The 23,577-nt window shown below is 43.8% G+C and overlaps 1 protein-coding gene across 4 annotated transcripts; it reads left to right on the top strand.

Moving 5' to 3' along the window:
- Window positions 1–1,193: 1,193 nt before the first annotated feature.
- On the top strand, window positions 1,194–22,647 carry nacc1b (nucleus accumbens associated 1, BEN and BTB (POZ) domain containing b). Of its 4 annotated transcripts, none has more exons than XM_073478733.1 (8): window positions 1,194–1,284; window positions 9,132–9,282; window positions 10,758–11,000; window positions 12,870–13,091; window positions 14,986–15,460; window positions 16,590–16,887; window positions 17,016–17,113; window positions 17,400–22,647. In XM_073478733.1, the coding sequence occupies exons 2-8, from the start codon at window positions 9,157–9,159 to the stop codon at window positions 17,723–17,725; spliced, it is 1,788 nt and encodes a 595-aa protein (XP_073334834.1). In that variant the 5' UTR covers window positions 1,194–1,284; window positions 9,132–9,156; the 3' UTR covers window positions 17,726–22,647. The 4 variants fall into 4 exon arrangements, with proteins under 4 accessions (XP_073334834.1, XP_073334813.1, XP_073334829.1 ...); XM_073478712.1 differs by having other exon boundaries at window positions 14,983–15,460; XM_073478728.1 differs by lacking the exon at window positions 1,194–1,284 and adding an exon at window positions 2,303–2,827.
- The last annotated feature ends 930 nt before the right edge of the window (window positions 22,648–23,577 follow it).

Here is a 23,577-nt window from a genome sequence, read left to right as displayed (position 1 = left end):
GGCCCCCCTCTGCGCACGGTGTCGGTCAGGAGAGAGTCGGATCCACCACCCAAGGGAGAAGGCACTCCGGTGAGCCCAGTGCGTGTGTGTGCGTGTGCGTGGGTTGAGTGGGTGGACTGGGTGGGTGGGTGGGGCTCAGACGGTCGGGTCGGCTGGGGACGCTGCCTGTCTACCTGCCTTGCAGCGGCGCGTGGGCTCATCCCTGTGATACTCCTTCTTCGAATGTAATCTGATTACTCATACAACACCTGCTTTGTGGCATTTTCTCGTTACATTTTGACAACCCCGCCAAAAAAAAAAAAAAAATTAAATAATTTCAAAATAAAACAAAAATGCAAATTAAAATTGATAATGATTACAAATAATAATAATAATAATAATAATAAGCCTTAAATGGTTTTCATTGTTTTTTTAGTGATCTCAACATTGTTTTGACTGGATAAAAAATAACAGCATTTCCCACGTGCACTTTAAAGTTGTCTGCCATTACTCATCCAAATGATTGTGCTCGTGCCAAGTTATATTTAGTAACGCTGAGGGAAAACAAATTAAACGTGGAGGCGAGTCTTTAATTTACTCTCACTCACGCTATTTATTTATTTATTATTATTAATTATTATTTATTATTTTGAGTGACAAAGGTGAAGATGTAATGTCTGTTGTGACAGCCACCCAGATTAAACCACACCTCTTACTTTGCTTTATATTAATACACTAATAAAGCTTTTATTTGGTTTCCCAGTTAGTATTATTTATTATTTTTTTAATTCAAACACACTCACCATTGTTATCTGAGGGATTACAGCGCTGGGAAAAGTAGCGTCTCCTCAGCTATCTACCTGTCTGTCTGTCTTACCTGTCTGTCTGTCTCACCTGTCTGTCTAGCCGATCGGTAGCTCTGCGATCAGTCTGCAACCCCTGGGAGAGTTAAAAAAAAAAAAAAAAATCTCCCCCCTCCTCTCCTCTCCTCCCTCCTCCTCCTCCCCCCCTCGATCGCTCTGCGCTCATCTCCTCGCCTGCATGTGTGAATGCGTGCACCTCCGCGCGCACGCCTTTTCAAGTAATGTGCGCGTATGCGTGAATTGTGTGCGTGCTCTCCCGGCGGCTGCTGGTCTCTCTCTCTCTCACACACACACACACACGCACACACACACGCACACACACAGAGGCAGTACAGTCACAATGAATGGCTGCCTGTAGCGAGGCGGAGGGAGACACTAGACCGCTTCTTCTGCTGCTGCTCCTCCATTGAAGCACTTTCCAGCGGAACAACCAGCCGAGGGGGTGAGTTGAGTTTGAGCGGCGGAGGCAGGGTCACCGAGGACAGCCGGTGTCGGTGAGGACGTGTTGTGGTGGTGGTGGTGGTGGTGGAGAGGGGGTTCGGAGGGGGCCAGTTGTCCCGAACTGTATGCGTGCGTTCTCGGATGGAGGGGCTGGTGTCTGCGGCGGTGTGCGGTGGAGCTGGCGGCGGTGTGGGGGGGGGGGGGGGGGGGGGGGGGTGAAGCTATTGTTGTTTTATTGTTTTTTTTAAAGGGGATGTTGGTGGTAAAGTTGTAGCTAGCTTTGCTATGGGGGGATGGGCTCCATGGAGGAGGAGGGTGGGGTGTGCGGGGGGGGGACGAGGGGACGAGACCCAAACTTTAACCACTTCACCGGCTTCACTCACTCACGCACGTCGCCGCGGGCTGTTCCCCCCCTCCTTCCCTCCCTCCTCTTCGGTGAGTGACTTGATGAGTCCTCGGCTCTTCTTTTCTCCCGCATTCCTGAACTTTTCTCAAAAAAAGTACTTGGTGTGTTTTTTTTGCGGGTTGCAGGTTTCTTCTTCTAATTAAAAAAAACAAAAAACCCCGCAGGCACTGTTGTCGTGGATCCGCTCCACATCATGGTGTCCTGTCGGTAAACGGGTTAAGATTTCACAGCCAGCCCCCTTTTTCTTTTTTCTTTTTTTTTTTACTTTTCCTTTTTCTCCCCCCTCCTCCTCTCCTCTCCTCTCCTCTCCTCTCCTCTCTCGCCATGCCGGATCCATCCGTCTGTCTCGCCCACAGTTGCAGCGCATTTGTGTCCCGGGATGACCTGTTGATGTCGGCTAAAGATGGAGTGCCAGTGTCGCCCTCCGCTATAGACCCCTGGTAAAAAATAAAATAAAATAAAATAAATAATGCTAACACAGTGAAGTAGCCGTTCACGCTTCCTGAGTTTTTAATAAATAATTGAATCGCTGGGATATATCATAAGCGACATTTTGTGCGGGAGGTGTTGCGGGAGGAGGAGGAGGAGGGGGGACAACGCGTGTCTGTCCCGTATCGGTAGCTGCCATTCGGGGCCGGAGGAGGCGGAGGGGAACTCGGGTCTAACAACGGACATCACACCGCGGCTGTGAGGGGGAGAGACCGGGGGAGAGAGAGAGAGAGAGAGCGACGGACTGCTGAATATTTCATCCGCTCCGACTATTTTTGTGGCGGATTTTCGTGTCCCCGGCTCCTCGGACGATAAACGCGTGTGTGCTTTTTTTTTCTTTTTTTTTCGGGGGGGAAAGAAGAGAGTTGAAGCCGGGGGCTGGCATACAAAATAAATAAGAAGAGGCTCCCGCCGTGCACGCACGCACACACCGGCCCGGGCCAGCCCAGCCCAGCCCAGCCGAGGACTCTCCCAAATCCTACCGGGGATATCGAGGCTGGCACACGGCGGGGCACCGAGAGCGTCTCCTGCCCGGTCTGGCTGCCCTGCTGCCCCTCGCTGGTGGCGGGCTTCCTCCTTCCCCTCTCTGTGTCTGTCTCCCTCTCTCTCTCTCTCTACCGGCGAGACATCGGCTCGGCTAGACTTCCACGTGAGATTAATTGATGTATAATTGATGTGTATAAATAACATTTGGGTTTTTTTTGTTGTGAAGTTTCAGCTCTGGTCGTGCTCAGGGGAGGGCTACACTTATAGCCACATTTTTTGGTGCCTGTGTGCTCGGTGAATTCAGCCCCTTTTTCAGCCTTAAATGTCTGTAAACTAAAGTCCACTCAGGGTTGGGATTGTGTGCGTGTGATTTAAAGGCATGTTTGCGATTTAAACGTGAAGGTGAAGTGTTTTTACTCATGCCAGTGTTAGCCCTTAGCTTTAGCTTGCTACTTGCTAACAGGGCCACCTTTAACCTCCCTAAAAAAACCAGGAAACTGAATGTGATCAGGTTGTGATTGATGTTGATATCACAAGCTTTGATTCACATAAGCTGCTGTGGGGTTTTGATTATGTGCCAGCGAAGGCTGACTGCAGCGATCAAGTTACTTTCTCTGGTATTTTGGGGTTTTTGCTAGCTGGAGCATGTGGTTTATAGTCTGCACAAAGTGAATCAGAGTTGGTGTTGTGACACTGCAGATGGGTTTTTTAAAAAGTTGCAGAGGACACACACAGACTCAGACACACACACACAGTTTAGCATTAAGTCGGGGCATATAATGGGGCACATGGGGACTGCGGGGCAAGGGTCAAGTGGTGTGAATTAACTCCCCTTTATGTTTCCTGGAAGTTGTTGTGACCTCGCTGACCTGTGAGGGGGGAAAGGTGGCTGACAGGATGTCCTCGGTTGACATCTCAATGCTCCACAGTGTGTTGAGATCGCATCAGGCGAGCAGCGCAAAGTTTTGCTTCTGCGCCGCCGTAAAAGCACATTTTAAGTTTTAACACAAATGCAGCTTTTATTGAGAATATAAGCACAGCTGTAGTATTTTTCCTGTGTTTTGTAGTTTTGTTCCTGCCTTGTCTTTGCAACCGCGTGCTTATTATTCATGTTATTGCACATATTCACACCTGGAAAACAACCACAGGCGTCTACCACTGGTCGCCGAGAAGCTTCACTGGGACTCACGTCGGTTCAATTTCCCTGCTCAAGGCCACGGGAAGTGCAGATGTCAGGCGGCAGACGGTGTAGATTATGCATTTTTAGTGCTCCGAGCTTTCCCAGCCAGCCCCAGAGGTCAAAACCAGCAGCTTTTTAAATCTTAATCCTGCGGCTCTATCAGCACACCTTTAGGTACCGTAGCCTGTTTTGATAAGATCATGAGATGCTAATTAAAGCAGGAGTAATGTATGTAAACAAATCCTGGATAGGACCCAGAACGTACGGAGGAAAATATCACTCTGAGCCACTTCAGGCTGAATAATAATCACGTTAATGTAATGCGCATTGATTTCTTTACATCGACACGAGCTGTCAAGGCATAATAATGTGTCAAGGTACAATGGCTAGCCAGCACTGACTTAGTTATGTCAAAGCATTATTGATTTTGACTAAATAAACAGTAGAAAAACTGTAATTTATACACTCGGGCGATAATGGTGTTTTGATATTATGGGAAAGTTATTCAGATCAAATTGTACAAAGTGCTCCCGAATCCAATAAGCAGCCGTCTGCAGCCTTAATTGTTTTTAGTCCGGAATATGGCGGCTCAATTAATTAAGCATAATAATATTGTAATGGCAGTTTTACACAATTAATACACATACTAATATAATACTTGCCCGCTGGCTGCTATAAAAAACAGAGAGATGCAGATAAGGTTGTTATTTTAACTATAACCGTGAGCGCACTAATATAATTTTTTCAATTTAGATAGTTTGAAAAATAAAACTGAAAACAAATGTGTCGCACTGGGATTGTAAATACTCACGCTTTACTCTTTCTCTTACCCCACTGCCCTACATACTACGTCTATATCTATCAAAATTAATTGGTTGCCATAAACATAAAAATTAATTATGATGAATCGCTGATGGCCCTCTGGTTCTCAGTGCTGCCCTTATGTAGGCGTGAGGCGGCAGCTCAGGACTGCTTCACTGCACTTTTTCAACCTTTTTATTTTTCAGCCAGGGAAGGTTTGCTGAGCGTGCACGCTTACAGCACACCTGGAAGTTTCCCTTTACAACAACTATCTTTTATTGTTGGCTGAGGAGCAGCACCAGTGAAGGAGCAGCTTGTGTGATTAAATACTTTTTTTAAGAGTAAATTCCTCCTTGAAGAGCCTTGCTCAGGGACATCTGGATGATAGCTGTTGAAGGAGCTGATAACCATCCTCTGGGTTTCTTTGTGATGATGGCTTCAGGGATTTTGAACGAGTACCGTCTCAGCGTTTCTCCGATGTAGATGGTCGAGAGATTTTTCTGTCCCGTGGCTATTTCCAATAATGTGTCGATACCACTTTATTCCTGCCTGATACCTGAAATCTGTTTGTTGCAAAAAGGCTGGGAAGTGTAGCGTCTTGTTTGGAAAATATTGAATAAAGTGGTATCGGATCAGTACATATTCCAGCATTTTAAGCAGAATTTCCAACCTGGTACCAGTATCGGAACAACCATACTTCCTAAGGTTAGTTTCAGCAGGTTTTTCTTATATGTAAGGACGGATCTGCAGATTGGATTGTGTTTACATTTCTCCAGCTGTGGACCAATCCGACTCAAATCTTAATTCAAGTCGGACCCGGTTGTTGGTGCTGACTGTCATTAAGTCCTTCTTGTATTAAGAGTGGGCTGAAGACGGCTGCCTCTTGTCCCGGAGTGAGAAGTTGTCCAATTCCTCAGAGCGACATTAACAAAAGCCAATCAGTGAGGTTTAAGGAAAATTAACACCCTACGCTGCACAGCATGTCGGCCAAAAGTCCCAACTGGTTTGGTTCCACTCATAATAAGCCTGTTAGCGCTGATCAGGCTGCCTTTCTGCTCGGGCTTAAGGCTGAACACCCAAATATAGTGCTGGGCAGTACAGCAATAAGTCTTACTCAGCATTTGTCATGGCGCTTTTTTTATTTCAGACCTGTAATACACATTTTTGTGAACCACATAAATTCTACATATCCAGGGTTTTTCCTGCCTTTCTAAGGTTTAGGAGCAGAACCCAAGCTGTTTTGGGCATCAGCTATGCAGCTGAATGTAAAATGAGTTTTATCATTAAGCTTATTGGGTGTTGTTTATTACCTCCGCCAAGGGGGAATGTTTCCACCTGTGTCTGTTTGCGTGGTTGGTTGGTTTGTCAGCAGGATTACACAAAAACTGCTGGACAGATTTCCAAGAAATTTAGATAAAGGATGGGTCTCGGCCAAGAATAGACCCCAATAACTTTTGGTGGGGATCTGGATGAAGGGATGGATCCAGGGATGTTCTTAAACATTGCAAGATGGGACGTTTTTGTGACAATTTTGTTAATTTCTTAGGGAACAAATCCGTGGATTTTGATTTTACAGTTTGATGTGAGAGTTTGATATTGGATTAAAGGATTTACTTGATCAAATGAGAGGGGACTGCTGTCCTTGGTGAAGGTATGCACTCTACCAAGTGTCATTCTAGTTAATTATCTGCTTTTCCAACTTTTTGTACACATATATATTAATAATATAGGCTTAAATTGATGTGAAATTGCATTGGCGTTACTTAAAAATGTAAGACATCCACTTGTGTGAAGACCCCCCACACCCTCTCACCAAATACATGCACATAAGTCTTCAACAAACGAAGAGACGACACTGATATTAATCACTGAATCAGCTGTCTGCCATAATGATTTGAGAAAACGTGCAGTCCAGTGTGTAGTCCACGCTTTTGTAGGTGACCTATTTCTAAATGCTCCAGTGACCCAAACTTAAAATGAAGGGAACATGTGCATAATTCAAAATGCAAACACAATCATTTATTTTTTGCCTTAACGATTGCATAACGTGACGCTGTGTATTTTATGTAAATTACTCTTCTTACTGTGCTGCATTGTGCCAAAATGATAAGTCGATTAATCAATTATTCATCGCTCTGTCTTGGAATGACAAGAATGTGTTCTCCAAGCATAATGACAAAGTTGGAGTGAACGAACATTATAATCAGTTATTTTAAGTCATCTATTAGATTTAAATGTCAAACATTTCGCAGGCGTCAGCGGCTTCTTGAAGAGGATTTGCAGTTTTTTTTTACAAATCGAAGCCCTTTGGGTTTTAATAACAGTCGTTCAGGCAGTATAAGCACTTGGAAAGTCGACACCTTGAGCTCTTGGAACTTGCATTTGGCGTTTTTGAGTAAGCATCAGTCGTTAGATAATGGATATATTAATTGATGATCTAAGTCTTCAGTCAGTTGCAGCCTGAGTGGTGCAGCGGTGAGTGTTCAGTACAGTACACTGTGTACTATAGCTGATCATTGTCTTTCTCTGTGGACCAGAGTGAAGCTGCAGCTGTTAGTCGATGAGTTGACGACTGTTAAACTAATCACCAACTATTTTGGTGTGGCGATTCATTGATTTGGATAATTATTTAAGAAAACATGTCAAAATGTCTGATTCCAGCTTCCTGAATGAGAACATTAACAGGTTTCTTTAATCCTCACAGTAAACTGAATATCCTTAAATATTTGAGGATGTCATCTTGAGCTGTGGGAAGTATTGATCAGTGTCTTTCACCATCTCCGGACATTTATTAGACTAAACAACGAGACCTGCAATGATTAAATGTTGTTGATTGATCAGTCTGTTGAAAGGATGATTAGTTCCCAAGTATTTCGAGTTTGGATTTTGATTTTGGATTAATTGTTGCATCGTCAGTTTTCAAGCAAAAATATCATTATCATATAACATTTGCTGGTTCCACCTTCTTAAGTGTGAGGATTTGGGTTTTTTTTGACTGTTGGTTGGACGAGAGAAGCAGTTTGAAGCAGATACTTTAGCCCTCGGCAGATTATGAAACTGTTAGTAGCAGCCCTATCCAAAGCTTGAAGGAGGATAAGTGATTCTTAACTCACACGAACTCTACAAGAAGCTGTTTAACTGAGAAATATTTCTGTGTTTTTAATATACATTTTGCAAATTACCCTATAGGGACACAGTTGAGCCGCTGCTCAGTTATGACCCCGACCCGATGAACGTTTTCTTATTAATCGTAAAGTTTGCCTCGTTGCCATTCAGTCCAAGCAGACGGCAAGAAGTCGGCAAACTTGAAAACATATTTTTCCAACAGAAATGTTCCTGTTGCCCCGGCCTCTCTGTGACCTTTTAGCCTTTTTGGCTGCTGCATCAGTGTTCGCTCTGCCCAGCGGTCAGGAGCAGAGCTGGAGGTGGTGCAGCGGCCTGCTGTTTGGGTCAGTAGGTCTCGTCTGTGAGTTTTTCCTCCCGTTAGAGGAACAAGGCTGATCACTATCATATTGTTTCCTGTTAGCGGTTTGTTTTGGGCTGCAGCCAGGCCAGGAGCTGGACAGCATCTCCTCAGAATCAGCTTCTGTCCAAATACTTGTGTGTATCCACTTTTGCAGTCATTTGGAGGTCAGGATCTTATTGAGCAGACCGGCGACTCACTTTTTTTTGTTCTCATCTGTTTTCCGCTTCATCAAACTTGGCGTTAGAGTAGTTCTATATATATATATACTGTGCATTTAAAACAAAAACAAAGGGTCCACTCTGAAGTGAGGGCATCAGCCGTGAGCAAAAACTTGAATTTGAGATGGATTCCTTGTTTATTTTCTGTCAAGTCTGACAGTTCCTCCACTTTTGATCACACGCTTTCTTTGTTGGACGGCGATGAAGACGAGTGAAGTGGATGAGTTATGTAAGCGACTGTGTTTTGACTGCGAGGGGAACGTCGAGAAAATAACAAAGTAGGCCAAAAACCACCAAACGGTTTATTAACAGTGAATTAGATGTAATGAAATGTGGTTTTTTAAAAAAAGAGAAAGAAAGATTGCTTATATAACTGACGCTGGTGGCCCCAAATTCTCTTTCATTTGGAATTGGGAGCTTTTGAATTTAAGTTGTTTACCAAATACTTAATTCATTAATCATTATACGCTTTACCAACCCTGTTTCTTCTCCTCATTTATTTCTTGTTTTCCTTTTTTTTTACGTCTTCCAGTCCTTCTTTACTCTGTTATTCTTGACTCATCACTCCTGTATTTACTGTTTGCTTCCTCGTCACTCCTCTGATGTGTCTCCGTCTACCCTTTTCCTCACGCGCTTCCTGACCTTCCCTTCAATCATCTCCACGTCCTCATCATTTACCTTCATCTATATACCGTTCCTTTTCCCAGATATCTCACTCTTTTCCCGGTCTTATTAATAACCTTTCTCTGATGTAAATCCTGTTATCCCTACCCTAACCTGTAGCTTTGTGTTTTTCCTGCAGACCCTGTGGTGCTGGGCAGAGCGTTATGGCTCAGACGCTGCAGATGGCGATCCCTAACTTTGGCAACAACATCCTGGAGTGTCTGAACGAGCAGCGGCTGCAGGGCCTCTACTGTGATGTCTCCGTGGTCGTCAAGGGACACGCCTTCAAGGTCCATAACTTTTTTTTTTTTAGATTCACATATATATCACATATTCAAGGAATGACGGCCTATAGTGAGAGGTTGTGTAGAGTTCACCTGGGAGCTGCACAGTGTGACCGAAGCCTCTTGTTGTTGGTTACTAAACAGCTGCACCGGGGTACTTGCTTTGGAATAAAAACTTAATAAGAAAGATAAGAGTTTAAAGGATAAGTTCACCCAAAAATGAAAATTCAGTCATCATCTACTCACCCTCATGTCAGTGGAAAGTTTCGTTGTCCACCGACCATTTCTGGAGCTTCACAGCAAAACAGTGATGCAGCATTCTCCTAAACAACGGAAGCAGATGGGGACTTGTCTTAAAATGTAAAGTTACAGCTGATTAATAACATGAAATGTCTCCATACATCCTCTGGAAGCTCCGAGATCCCAAATGGATTTAAAAAGACGTTAATTATACCGACGAGCCGCGGTCAAGCTCGTGCAACAACATCAGGTGTGCTAACACTTTTAGCTTGGCAACTACAGGGAAGATTTAGGCTTTAAAAGGGTGTAAATAACATCTTCTCAAATCAGTTGTGGATCTAAGGGCTTCCAGAGACTTCGTCATGCCGGACACGCTGTAGAAGTAATTGTTTTGGTCATCTGCTTCTTCTTCCTCATTAAAAAAATCCTGAATGTGTGATTATGAAAGTATGTGTCAGCTTAACTGCTGGATACTTCTCCTACTTTACTGTACATTCTGGAGGCTTCATGTTTCCTCATTGCACTAATGTCTACTGAATACTGGACCAGCATTGGCTTCCAAACTATTTGTGATGTCACAAATCCTGCTCATAGGCCCCGCCGTCTTAAAATCAGAGCACTGAGAAAATTTACACTTTTGAGCAATGAATGTGAAAACGGCGTCAAAAGCTGCAACTTTAGGAACAAGAAGAAAAACGTTTCTGACTGGAAGGGGAGAAAAAATTATTTACATTTGTGTAAGTGCAATTTTCTTTGGTATTTTTCATGGCCTAGTACGACTGCTTGTGAGGGCTGCAGGAAGGCGTCATTATTTCCTCAGTGAAAGTATTGATAAGGTTTTGGTCAGAATCAATAGGTAAAATATGGTCCAGGTCAAAAATTGCCAGAGTCATGCTTTTAAATAATTTCTAATAGATTTCCTGCGCTCCCTCTGGCCACTTCTCTCTCACCAGAGGAATAAATCTTTGTAATCTGTAAGGCTACAATTAGACGTTTGCTGTATTTCATAATGTACTGCAACATAATGAGAAATGATTCCTTTTACTATAAGATACTTTTAGAAAGTACATTCCACCAAACATGGAAACTGCAAACTGTGGAGCCAGAAGAAGTTTAAATGGAACCAGATCAGCTACATTTTTATGATATGGATCATAATATTCTTACTGCATGGATTTCCTTTACAAACAATATATGTTTACATCCGCATGGCTTACCTTCGCCTGCTGTTTACCCCTCAGGCCCACCGTGCGGTGCTGGCAGCCAGCAGCTCCTACTTCCGGGATCTGTTTAACGCCGGGGGTAAGAGCTCGGTGGTGGAGCTGCCCCCGGCCGTGCAGCCGCAGAGCTTCCAGCAGATCCTGGCCTTCTGCTACACCGGACGCCTCAGCATGAACGTTGGAGACCAGTTCCTGCTCATGTACACCGCCGGCTTCCTCCAGATCCAGCAGATCATGGAGAAAGGAACAGAGTTTTTCCTCAAGGTAACCGCTCTAATGAGGCATTCATAAACGATGATTTAATTGTTACTTAAAGTTGAATGCATCTACACAGCCTTGTTTATGTGCTGCCATCATGGCACCTGTGTGTGTGTGTGTGTGTGTGTGTGTGTGTGTGTGTGTGTGTGTGTGTGTGTGTGTGTGTGTGTGTGTGACATTATGCATGGCATTATGTTGTCGTGGGGGTGTCTGTGTTTGTAGACACGTTCGTGTGACTCCAGAATAATTGAAACATCGTCCTGACACTACAGGTTCCCTCTATAGTAGCAGATGATCTGATTAGATTTGGAGTGCCTCGCTGCATAAATCTGCATATTAATGTGAAAAAACTGATTTCCTTGAACGTACCCCTCAACAGCTCCCAGACACACAGAGTTAACATGGCACCAAGCTATGTGTTACATTAGGTATGTAAAGTGTTTGTCAGTGCAGGGTGTTACGTTGCTTCCTGGTTTTAAAATGCTGTTTCTTGGTAATATTGGTGTTTTGTGGCGTTACATTAAAGTAATATGGGAAACTTAAGTTTGAAACTAAAAATCAGTCCAGATTACAGATTACATCTCTACTTCCCAGAGGCTGAGGCAAAGGTTTTGTTGGACCAGCAGTCTAAAACAAAAAGATATATAGTTTCATTCAGTCATATAAAACAGAGAAAAGCAGCAAAACCAGACTTGTGAGAAAGTGGAACCAAAGAATTTTTGGCAACATTGCTTCATTAGGCGTGTTCACACAAAAGAGTTGTGGGGATTCCCTGAGAGGAACTGCCCCGCGGGGAGCTTCCCCGCAGACTACACGCTGTACTTCCAAGTAGAGATGTGCCAATAGCATTTTTTTCTTCTTCCTGATACAAATGCTGATACCTGAACTCTAGCCGATACTTATTACTTTTTAACAGCTGTGTACTACTAACCCTGTATGGTTATGTTATGGATGTGCTGTGTGTGGATAGTAGCCACTTCTTCAGTAATACATCTATCAACTTGCTTACATGTGCATGGGATGCTTCTGGGTCCTGATTCAGATACCGATTTCAAGGGCTTTATTTTGACCACCAAACACTTCCTTTCCTCTTATTCTGGGGAGTATCTAGTTGGAGCTAAAATAGTCACTGCAAACTATGATCGTACTAAATTCTTGCACTTGAACGCACATAAAAAGGCTCCAACTATTGTAAGAACCATGAAAAATTTCCAGTATTCATCAGTATTTTTGTGACTTTTCCCATGGATCCAATTTTGACATAAGAAGCCTCAACTGTTACAGGCAGTCAGAGCAGTTACATCACCTAAATATAAAAGTCCCAAATTGGCAAAAATGTCCAGAATCAGGAACTATCTGACCATGAAGTAAGTCAACAAGATTATTAATATGCGAGATATTTGGTGACTTTAGTTTCCTATACTCGATGCCCGGCCCTGGTTTGGACGGGGAATTCTAACTTTTTATTGGCCATGCCGTGGATTTTCCCCCAAAAGTTCATTCTTACTGCTCGGAACCAGAATTTGTTTGCATGAAAGTGAAAACCAGTGGAGAAATGACTTTTTCTTCAATTGGGTAAAAAAATGACTCACTGTGACTAAATTGATTTACTGTAAACATTCTGCATCAACTATTTAAATGAATACATGTTTCCAAGTATCCGGAGGGTTTTATGGATGTTCAGGACAAATTTCAACCCAATCCAGCGGGAGAAGAAGTGATTGGTCAGGCTGAGAAGACTCATACAAAGAAGCCGTGACATGAACAGGAACACAAGTGATGCTGTATTGTGTGTCATCACTTATGATATATTGTATGTTTTCACTGGTAATGATATCAGCAAAATGAAACTAATCTATATCACCACGCCTCCAGGTCTCATCTCCAAGCTGTGACTCCCAGGGTCTCCACGCCGAGGAGACCCCGACCTCCGAGCCTCAGAGCCCCGTCACTCAGACCGCGGGAGGCGGCGGGGTCGGCGTCGTCGGCACGGCCACGGGAAGACCCACCTCCTGTCTGACGCCCCTCCCCCTGGTGTCCAAGGTGAAGACGGAACAGGCTGCCTCCACGCCTCAGCCCACCGCACAGCCACAGCAGGTAGGCCGCGTCTGATAACCTCAGAACAAGCAAAGTGTTGCATTGATGAGGCAATTAACAGCATCTAGGCCTCTTCTATCTCTGAATTATGTAAAGTAGTCTGAAGAGATAATAAAACATCATTCAGTAGTAATGTCATTTGAAACGGGGCATCGTGTGTAGGTGTCTCTTTGAGTATGAGATTTAAAAAGGCTTTGACAGACTTTCAAGGAAAGCTCGCTCGCTCGCAGCAGCTCCAGCTACAAAGAAACATCTTTTTGTTGAACAGCAGCTGAAAAGATTTATTAAAAAACACCATGTATACATACTGTTTGATGATTCATTACCTGAAGGTTATTTTCTTATATATGGCGTAAACAGTTAAAAAATCTTTTTCAGGGAAAGACATTGAATCTGTGTGCAGTCAGCCTTGATATAAGTGCTCTAACCAGAGAGGTGTCAAAGCGCCTTAATACTGAGAGATGAGTATGGTTTTTATCGTGTTGCCATCCATATTAATTAGTTGTGGGTGTTAAAGGAGCACAAACTGTAGTAACGGTTGTCTCACTTCATTTACTGTCACGTAATGGTGGCTCAATACAGATACTAGAATAGCATTCCACTGATTTCTTTCCATTTCCTCTCATTTAATCTTCTATTGAAAAAGAAGTGCTATGTAATTATGAATATTTGCTCACCTGCTGAGAACTGTTTTACCTGCCTATACGCAGGATATATCTTTGTTTTCGTTGTCAGTGATGGAATGTAACCAAGTACATTTACTCAAATACTGTCGTTAAGTACAATTAACGAGGTATTTGTGCTTCAGTATTTCCATTTCCTGCTACTTTATATCTCCATTACCACAACATTTTGGAGGTAAATTCTTATGGGTGACACTCACTTTTGCTATTTTCACACAATATTGTTCCTTTACTCAATATTTCATCTGTTGTTTTTATGAGATGAAGTAAGAAGTCTAAAGTCAGCACTGATTTGTGTAAATTTACTCACCAGCCTCTCGACAGTCGGCAGTAGAGACAAGCCAAGATTGTGTTTTTGATTAGTTTTTTGGATTTTGCTCACAGTTACAGGCCGAGGAACAGAATCATTTAAATGTTACTGGAAATGTCAGCAACTCGTGAATCGGGAGAAGTATGTGGATTTATTTGCCAAAGACTAATTGAACTTCCGTTTGCTGCCTAGCAACCAACAGTGTTGTTAATTGATTAATCAGTTTTAGTAATTTTTCAGGAAAAGTCAAATCACAGTCCTCTATGACAGTAAACTGAATGTCTCTGGGTTGTGGACAAAGTGAATTGTTTTAGGACGTCATGTTGGGCTTTTGAAAACACTGAAAGACATTTGATAGAGCAAACAGCTAATCAATGTAGCATGAAACAATCAATAGTGAATGTGACTGTCTATTGAATGTCGGTCCTTTTTTGGTGCTTACTTAAATGTATCTGTAGTAACAAGTGTCAACTGTAAGATACTAAAAGACATTTTACATTCAAGAAGTTTAGATATTTGGGTAAATTAAAAATGGAGTTGTGTAGGGAAAGATATATTCATCGTTGGTAGATTTTAAAAGATATTATCATTTTGTTTCATGTTAGACAATCTCTGCTGTTATATTGGCACTGACATTCAAAACTTTCAGCTGAATCTCTGTTCGCTCTGCTAACAAGAGTAGCTCTCTGACCCTGTTTGAGATGAAAAATATGGAATTTGCAGTTGAATCTTGGAAGCCAAAGAGTGTTTTTGGCGTTCGGCCACTGAAAGCTGCTGAGTAAATCTGAATCTCTTTATTGTTGCCGTTTGATGTTGAAGTTGGTGGTTTATGTTTGTTAGTTTTGATGTTTTCTTAAAAGATGAGTGACGAGTGTTTCTCTGTTTGTCTCTCACTCAGCAGGAGGGCTCTCCCTACTCGGTGGTCTGCACCCCCGTGGCCAAGCGGCTGTGGGAGGGTGGCAACCGCGACGGGGGAGGGGGGTCCGGAGGGGGCGGGGGAGGCAGCATGAGGAAGGCAGCACGCTACTCTTCCTCCTCCTCTTCCTCCTCATCCTCCAACAACACTACCCAGGATGCCTCTGGACGTGGACCTGCAGCCAATGCTGCCATGGTGGGCGGCGGCGGCAACGGTGGCGCCGCTTCAATGGGAGCAGCCGGACTCAACAGTAACCATAACCATAACAATAACAACAACAACGGCGGGACCCCCGAAGGCACCAGCCCGGGCACACTGAGCATGTACACCAGCGACTCGCCAATCAGCTACCACGACGACGAGGAAGAGGACGACATAACGGACGACAGCGCCGAAGAGCAGTACAGACAGATCTGCAACATGTACACCATGTACAGCATGCTGAACGCTGGAGCAGCAGGTGAGTTCATCTCACAGTCGCTGTGTCTTCATGTGAATCTCAGGTTTTTGCCTCCCATCTGTGACTCACGCTGTAGTGTTTGTTCTTTTTAAGTACCCGTCCTGTAAAGTTTGTTTACCCAAACGTCTCAGGAGCAGAGGATGTTGAGGGTGAATGAAATGTTCCAAAAACACTGAAACCACTAAAAGTTTTGGATCCTGGCTAAACTTCTGAATGTTTTTTGAATAGTTTATATAATCAAAAGGACAATCGGATGGTTGTTTGAATTTTTTAAATAAATATTCAGAACACTGATAGTAAAACAAACTGCGGTGTATTCATAATACACAAGAAGTGTGGATGAAATCAGTTAAACAGGATCGTCCGCAGGGGGCTAAAAGTCTTTTCACTGTTCAAACATTTAGTTTTTGTTTATGAACAGATGTTGGTTATCAAGTTTGTCAACAGAATATGGATTCACAACTAGCGCTGCAACTAACGATTGTTTTCTTCATCGATTAATTTGCAGGTTATTTTCACGATTAATCATTTAGTCTATGTAGTATCAGTGAAAAATGCTCCTCACTGTTTCCCGGAGCCCAAAGTGACATCTTTAGGTTGCTTCATTTATCCATGATACGTATATATTTGAAACACCCTTCATTTACGATCATAAATGACAAATAAAAGCACAAATCCTCACATGTAAGAAGCTGCGACCAGGAACTGTTTGACCTATTTGCTTGAAAAATGCCTGAAGTGATTAATCAATTATCAAAAAAGTTGGCAGTTATTTATTTGTTTATTTCATCGAATAATCAATTGATTGTTGCGACTCTAATTATAACAGTATGTCTGCATTAAAATGTTTTTATGTGCACACTCCAGCCAATCAGAAGCAAGTATATCCCAAGAAAACGGTCTACTACAGTGATAGTGAGTGATGAAAATAGTATTTTGAGATGAGAATAAGTGAACAGTCCACAATTATGAAGTTTTTGTATGACTGCCTCTAATGTTTGAGAAGTTTGGTGTCTTTTTTGTAGAAAAATACAGTCATACAATCTGAAACTCCAGCTCTGGTTCAGTAATATGATGACGAAGACGATACTCTAAAAACTGATAACAATCCACCGTCTTCCCCCCTCAGTGGTCGGGGAGCGGGTGGAGGCCCTTCCAGACTTGGCCCCAGACTCAGGCGGCGGGCGGGGCGGCAGGGGGGCGCGTTCTCGGCAGGACCTGGCGTCGCTGCCGGCCGAGCTCATCAGCCAGATCGGGAACCGCTGCCACCCGAAGCTGTACGAGGAGGGCGACCCGGCCGAGAAGCTGGAGCTGGTGAGCGGCACCTCCGTGTTCATCTCCCGCGCCCAGCTCATGAACTGCCACGTCAGCGCCGGCACCCGCCACAAAGTCCTGCTCAGACGCCTGCTGGCTGCATTCTTTGACAGGTGAGCGTTCAACACGTCTCACCTACCAGTAAATGTAGTCTTTTAGTTCTCTTAAAGCTTCTGTTGGCATTATTTTCTGTGTATGTTGTGTCTTTTTTTAATCTGTTTTTTTTTTTGTCCTTGCTCAGGAGCACTCTGGCTAACAGCTGTGGAACTGGCATCCGCTCTTCAACCAATGACCCCAGTCGTAAACCCCTGGACAACAGAGTGCTGCACGCCGTCAAATGTGAGTCACACACACACACACACACACACACACACACAGTACTATAAACAGGGTTTGTAGAAGGTTTTAAATGAAGTGTTATGTTTTCAAGGTTAGAAATACGCTTGAATTTAAATACACACCTTGAAAGAAGCTTGATTTTTATTTTTTTTATTTTCTCTTCGAGAGTGAACTTGCAGAGTTGAAAATGTTAAAACTCCTCACAAATCCGTTCTTTTCCCTTTTTTATGTTTGGTGTTTCTCCTGTGGCATCCTTTTTCATCTTCCTCTCTTTTCCTTCCTCCAGTTTACTGCCAGAACTTTGCGCCGAGCTTCAAGGAGAGCGAGATGAACGCCATCGCGGCCGACATGTGCACCAACGCCCGTCGCGTCGTCCGCAAGAGCTGGATCCCCAAGCTCAAACTGCTGATGGCCGACAGCGACGCCTACTCCGCCTTCCTCGCCGACAGCGTGAAGATGGAGGCTGACGCTCTGGGGGCGGAGCAGGGCTTTGATCCCGCCTCCCTGGAGGCGGTGGCGGCGGCAGCCGCGGCCGCCAACAATAACGACGTGGGAGCCACGCAAGCAGACACCCTCCAGGGGGCGGGAGGAGACGGCAGCACTTTGTTTTGAGTGAGTGAACGGACAGATAGATGAATGGACAGATGGACAGATTGATGGAGGGAGGGGTGGCGTTTTTCTGGGGCGATGAGTCGAGAACGGTGGTCGCAATGGTGGTTATCACTCGTCCCCCGGCCGCCACGTGTTTGGGGATCTGTTTCTTCTTTTCCACCTCTTTCTGTTCTGCTTTCCTTCCCTGTCCAGATTTCCATCTCTCTCTCTCTCTCAACGGCCCACAATGCCTCTCTTCGGGCTGTTCCTCCTGTCTTTTCTGGTAGAGAGAGTCTGAAAGATGGAGAGAAAGGTAGCAGAGGGACGAGGTTGACGAATAGTCGCCCCCCCCAAACACCTCGTCATTCCTCTGCAACCTTTCAAGAGTGTTTCAGCCTTTATTTTTTTATGTTTTTAAAAGTGTGTACTGTCACTGAGGCCCTTTTCTTACCATAATCAATCACACACATTCCCTGGGGAGGGGAGGAGGGAGGGAGGGAGGGGTGATCCTGTGTGGAGAAAGAAAGTGATGTATTTCCTTCCCCAAACTCCGGTAACACTGTTGTTTTGATATTGAATGTATGCGTGGAGAAGCATCCGGACCGCAGCGTTGTACGTCAGTGGAGGTTGAGTGAGTCTGTTTTTATTTGTTTTTTTATTTTCTGCTTTATTTCGTCTGGACGGCCATATGTGAGCTTTCTCTGAGAAACGCAGGGTTGATGAGGTCAGGGGTGGAAATGAATATTAATATGTATATCGGCATGGTTTATGATCCCAGACCCCAGCAACCCTGCTCTTTAACCCCTGCTGAGCATGCTGGGAAACTGAGCTCCCCACACCTTAGAGAAACGCTGGTGAGTTCTGACGGACAGCGTGGTGGCACACGGGGAAAAAAAGGTTCGCTTGGCCCCCAACCTCCCCGACTTTTTATTGACCCCAAAACAAAAACATTTCAGTTTTACTTTTTTTTTTTTGTTTGAATTTTTCCTTTTTGTGTGTGATTTGTTTTGCCAAGCCTCCCGAAGGAGAGGAAAACTTGTTACCGATGATTGTCAAAGAGTTTGCGCGTGATAAAATGCACTGTGTTATTTCCTGCGGTATGAGTACAATCGAAACTACGTTTTTGTACGTATCAGAAAGAGAAGAGGGTGGTTTTTATTTAAAAAAAGGCAAAAAAAAAAGGAGAAAAATACGAGCTGAAATCCAATTTATATATCAGTTTATCACCCTTTCTTTTTTTTTAAATCTGAAGGAAAGTCAAGAAAATGAGTTTCTGCCTGTGAGCTTAGGAACGACGTGAGTGTGTGTGTGTGTGTGTGTGTGAGGACACAGCAGCGATGTTCTTTTGTTTTTCAGCTCATGCTTAAAGAATATTCGCAGCCGTGCCGGTTAGCAGCACAAGTTTCCTCCGGCTCTGCTGCCTGGATGCGTGCTCGCCTGGCACGGACAAAGGTGCTAATTCAGGCATTGGTACATTGCGAGGAATACAGCGCTATGTGTGTGTGTGTGTGTGTGTGTGTGTGTGTGTTCGTACAGCCACACGGTTTGTGTGTGTGTGCTGCAGCAGAGAAAAGTGCGGGAGGCCAGACGGTGTGTTTTCACACACGCTTGGTCGATTCATTCACCCATCATCACTGCGCTGAACACACACACACGAGCGCTGTGATACGCATTTGGGCGCCATCAGCTACATCAGCTACAGTACACCAGAGCAACGTGGGAATTAAAGGGGAATTACACCAAAGCAGACAGGAGAGGCACATGAAAAGCGTTAGTTTCCTGTTTAATGAGGCTCCAGCTGATGTGATGAAGAAGCTAAACTTTGCCTCGCTGGCTGAAAGTTGTGTGTTTGTTGGTTTTGCAGTTAGGTTCGTGGCTTTATGTGAGTTTTTTAGCATTATAAAAAGAAAGCTGCTAAATAATGGAAATCACAGAGGAATGTTGGCATAGAAACAACCCTGAATGTCATCCTGCAGCCTTTGATACTTGCGTGGCTGAATGGTAGCTCTCAGACAAAAAAAAAGAACAAGTATACAGAAGGAGATGTTTTCTCTTTTAGAAAAATTGACCTCCACAATCCAGCTGAATGCGCTCATCAGCTAAACCCCAGAGAGGGCTTTCTCTCTCTCTTGTTCAGCTTGAGGTTGAGTAAAGTGGGCTCCAGTTGAACTTTTTATGATTTAGTGCCACTGATATTTCAGTTTCAGTTTGACCTCGGTCTCTTGTCTCATTATCACACAATCAATCCTAGACAATCGATAGAAAAGTCAGTCTTTCTTTTGAAACTTGGGCGAGAAATGTTACTGTTTTGGGCATCGCCATCGCAATGTGCTCCTGCACAGTAAGGCATGTCAAGTAATGCAAATGAACTCAAACACATCATGCTACAACTTGTTTGCTACTTGATACAAAATGTAAAAACTCGCACAGTTCTCATTTTCCATGACTAATCTACCAGAGGAGTCTGATTTAAGGGTTCTTGGCTACATAGGAGTGAACCATCCAATTACAATCATTCTCTATCAGTGTATCAAACAAAGCACGGCTGGCGTTGGTTGTTAAATACAACAACTTCCCTACAAAATCACCCCTATCTATTTAGAGTGATTCATTCTTTCCAAAAAGAGCTGTCTCACTTATCAGGTGAAAAAGTCCTGAATCTCTTTTTTTCTTTTCATCCTGCAGAAAAGCGAATAAAAGCGATTGTAAATGAAGTGTCGGGAAGCCTCTACCTGACACATCTGTCTGTTTGGCTCTGGGGGGGGATGGGTCGGGCCTGATGAAAGCATGAACAACACGCAGGCAGAGTTAGCCGACCGTAAAATGTATACACTCTCTTTTATATGTTAAACAGATTTTGATCATCGCTGTGTGCAGCCCATTAGTTTGTATCTGTAGACTTCAACAGCAGGTAAAAACTCAGAAAAGTTTCCTCGTGTCTCCGACGTTAATCTGCAGCTCGGAGACTCAAACAAATTCCAAACCCCCTTTTTTTTTTTTAGGGTAATGTCGGAGCTGAAGTAGACTGATTCATGTTAATTACATCCAGGCTACAGGAGGTGGTTTATTGCCTTCACACCGAAGTGAGATAGTGAGTCAGACTTCACAACAGTCCAATTTAGAGACTGTTGTGAAGTCTCTAAATCACATGTCAGGCAGTTATTGGTCCCTGTTGCAGGAGAGAAATTGAAGATTTAATCTCACTAATTTGTAAAGAGATTTTTTTTTTTACTGGGACGTTCTTAATGGTGGAAATTACTGATGGTGTTAATGGCATTGAGCCAATACAATCCTTGTTTAGTAAGAGGGTTTACTCTACGAAAACTGGATTCCTACTTTTTTAACGTCGATGTTTTTGTTGAACTCTGGACCCAAACCTGCCAAAACCAATCAGGATAAAGTCGAGCTTTTACTGTGAAATACCCCAATCATATAAAAAGAAGAAGAATTTGAAAATAAAGCCAGTGATCTGTTGATCTTCACAAATTCTGACGCGATAGTCAAACCATGTCATAGCCGTCGATGCCGAAAAGACAAATGTCTAAATCTAATTGGATCAGGACCTTTTGTTTTTTATTTCAATGTGCACTTTTGTGTGATTGGAAACATTTTGTTACAAGAAAATATGAAGTGGCACTAGATGACCTGGAAAGTTTCACGTTGGAGCCCCGAGCACTGAGTTTTCTCTGTGTGACAGCATTTTGGCAAAATAATCGGACTGGAAAACAAACTTTGTTCCCGTAAAGTAGACAGCAGCAGCAGACATAATCTGTGTTGTGATATTGTCCAGACTAACCCTTCAGATTACAGCTTTGTTATGAAGGCCAGTAAACACTAGTGAACACAAACAGAGTCGATCTGGTTTGCGTCCAGAAGTTTGTGTGTTTGGTCGGAAGATTCTCCCTTTTTGAGTGGACGTGAAATGTGATGTATGGACTGTAGGGGGCAGCGGTGTGCCTTCAGTGTCAAAGGTTAAAAAAGGAACGCGTTGAGTGTTTGATCTGAAAGATAATCCAGCGGTTACATCCTCATTTATTGTATATAATCCCCCTATTTCCTGTGTGTGTGTTTCAGATTTGAATATCTGCCACGACCAGCGAACCAAATTTGATTCTTGTTGCTACGAAATTGCCTGTGCGAGCGTGATAATCTTGATGACTTAACACTTTAAAAAACCTAATCAAGGAAGGATTTGACATTTTAAAAGATTTGCCTTATTGTAAACACACTGCGGACCCGACTGACATTCATTTTTATTGTTAGTTTTATACGTGTGTTTGGTCTATTATGGTGTTTTTTTCCTTCAAAAGCAGAATACAACTCGAGCACCTTATTGCCAGCGTGGCGTCAGAAATGGGCAGAGGCCGCTGTGGTGAACTGTTTGGTGTCACTGTCACGGCTTTAAATTGATGTTTAGACTGCCCCCCCCACACACACACACACACACACACAGGCCCTGAAGTTAAAGGGTCTGTCGTTAAACCATCTCCTTAAGTGAAACACAGAAGCGGCGCTGCACATTGAAACACCCCGGAGAAGAACCAAAAAGAGCCTGTGAGGCGTCTTCTAATCGTCTTGAACTGACCAGTGTTATAAAAAACGTCTGCTTTTTACAGCCTGGCTTCTGAGGAAAGATGTTTACGTTTTGTTTTTTTAATATATATTTGCATGTATATCAAGTTTTTTATAGTTTCTTTAAAAAAAAAAAAAGGCTATCAGTCAAAGAACCCTTGGTCCTGAGACGAGCACCTAAAGGTCCTACAGTCGGGGGTGAAAGGTCACTTGGGGGGAGGGTATCTATTTTAACTTTTATTTTTTTAATCCCCAGCCTGCCCCACCCTCTATTCTGGAGCACATGGTACGATCCGTAGAGACTTATCCAAGTTCAGTAACTGAGGACAGAAGCGAGAGAAATAACGAAAGAGAAAGAAACGAGTGAAAGCGATTGGGGGAGGGAGGGAGGGCGGAGGAGGAGGAGGGGGGAGATGGAGGAGACAGTTTGCACATTTTCCTTTTTTTTAAAAAAACAAAAAAAAAATCTTTTTATTCCGACGCTTTGTTTAAAAACCGCCGCCTTAAATGAGGAGAAATAATTCAGAGAGAGATGGAGAGGGAAGGAGAGGACAGTCGAGCCTCCCTAGAGAGGAGGAGGGGGGAGGAGGGAGGAGGCTGGGACGGTCGGATGATTCGGTGTGAATGCATGCATGCATACTGGTGTGTACGTAAGTGTGTGTTAATGTGTGTGTGTGTTGTAGAGGGTGGGTTTGGAAGCCGTTTGTAAAGGCTTTGTGTGTGTGTGTGTGTGTGCGCATCTGTGGGCAAACATAATGCGTGGGTGTGTTTTTAATGTTTTGTGTGTGTGTGTGTGTGTGTGTGTGTGTGTGCATATTAATGTATGTATGCAGTTTTTTCCCTCCCCGCTCGCTTCCCTCCATCTCCATTTATGGCATGTTAATGTCTGCCTCCTCAGTCGAAAGAGCCTTTGACAGTGGTACAGTGTGTGTGTGTGTGTGAGAGAGAGAGAGAGAGTGTGTGTGTGTGTAATGCGCATGCCTATGCCAGGCTGGGTCTGCGTCTCGATCTATGTGCTGCATACGTGTGTGTCTGGCTTCACGTGGCGACTGCGCATGTCTGTCACTGTGTGTGGGTGGTTTGGGTGCTCAGCTCTGCAAGGTCTGTATATGTATGTGTGTGTGTGTGTGTGTGTGTGTGTGTGTGTGAGTGGGTGGTATGTGCGCAGAGGTTGAGATGAGTGGCTGTTTGTTTTTGTCTGCCTCCTCTGCCTCACACACACACACACACACACACACACACACACACACACATCTGCAGAGTCACATATCTATATCCTCAGCACACAGTCTTTATACATC

This window comes from Pagrus major, chromosome 1, assembly GCF_040436345.1.
Source record: "Pagrus major chromosome 1, Pma_NU_1.0".
NCBI classification, from domain to species: domain Eukaryota; kingdom Metazoa; phylum Chordata; class Actinopteri; order Spariformes; family Sparidae; genus Pagrus; species Pagrus major.
The sequence above is the reverse complement of the archived record's forward strand: the minus strand, read 5'-3'. Positions and strand labels throughout refer to the sequence as shown.

Coding starts and splice junctions, on each gene's coding strand:
- nacc1b (XM_073478712.1), top strand. CDS start 9,157: ATGGCTCAGACGCTGCAGATGGCGATCCCTAACTTTGGCAACAACATC. Junction 15,461..16,589: donor GCTGAACGCTGGAGCAGCAG/GTGAGTTCATCT, acceptor TTCCCCCCTCAG/TGGTCGGGGAGCGGGTGGAG. Junction 17,114..17,399: donor AGTGCTGCACGCCGTCAAAT/GTGAGTCACACA, acceptor TCCTTCCTCCAG/TTTACTGCCAGAACTTTGCG.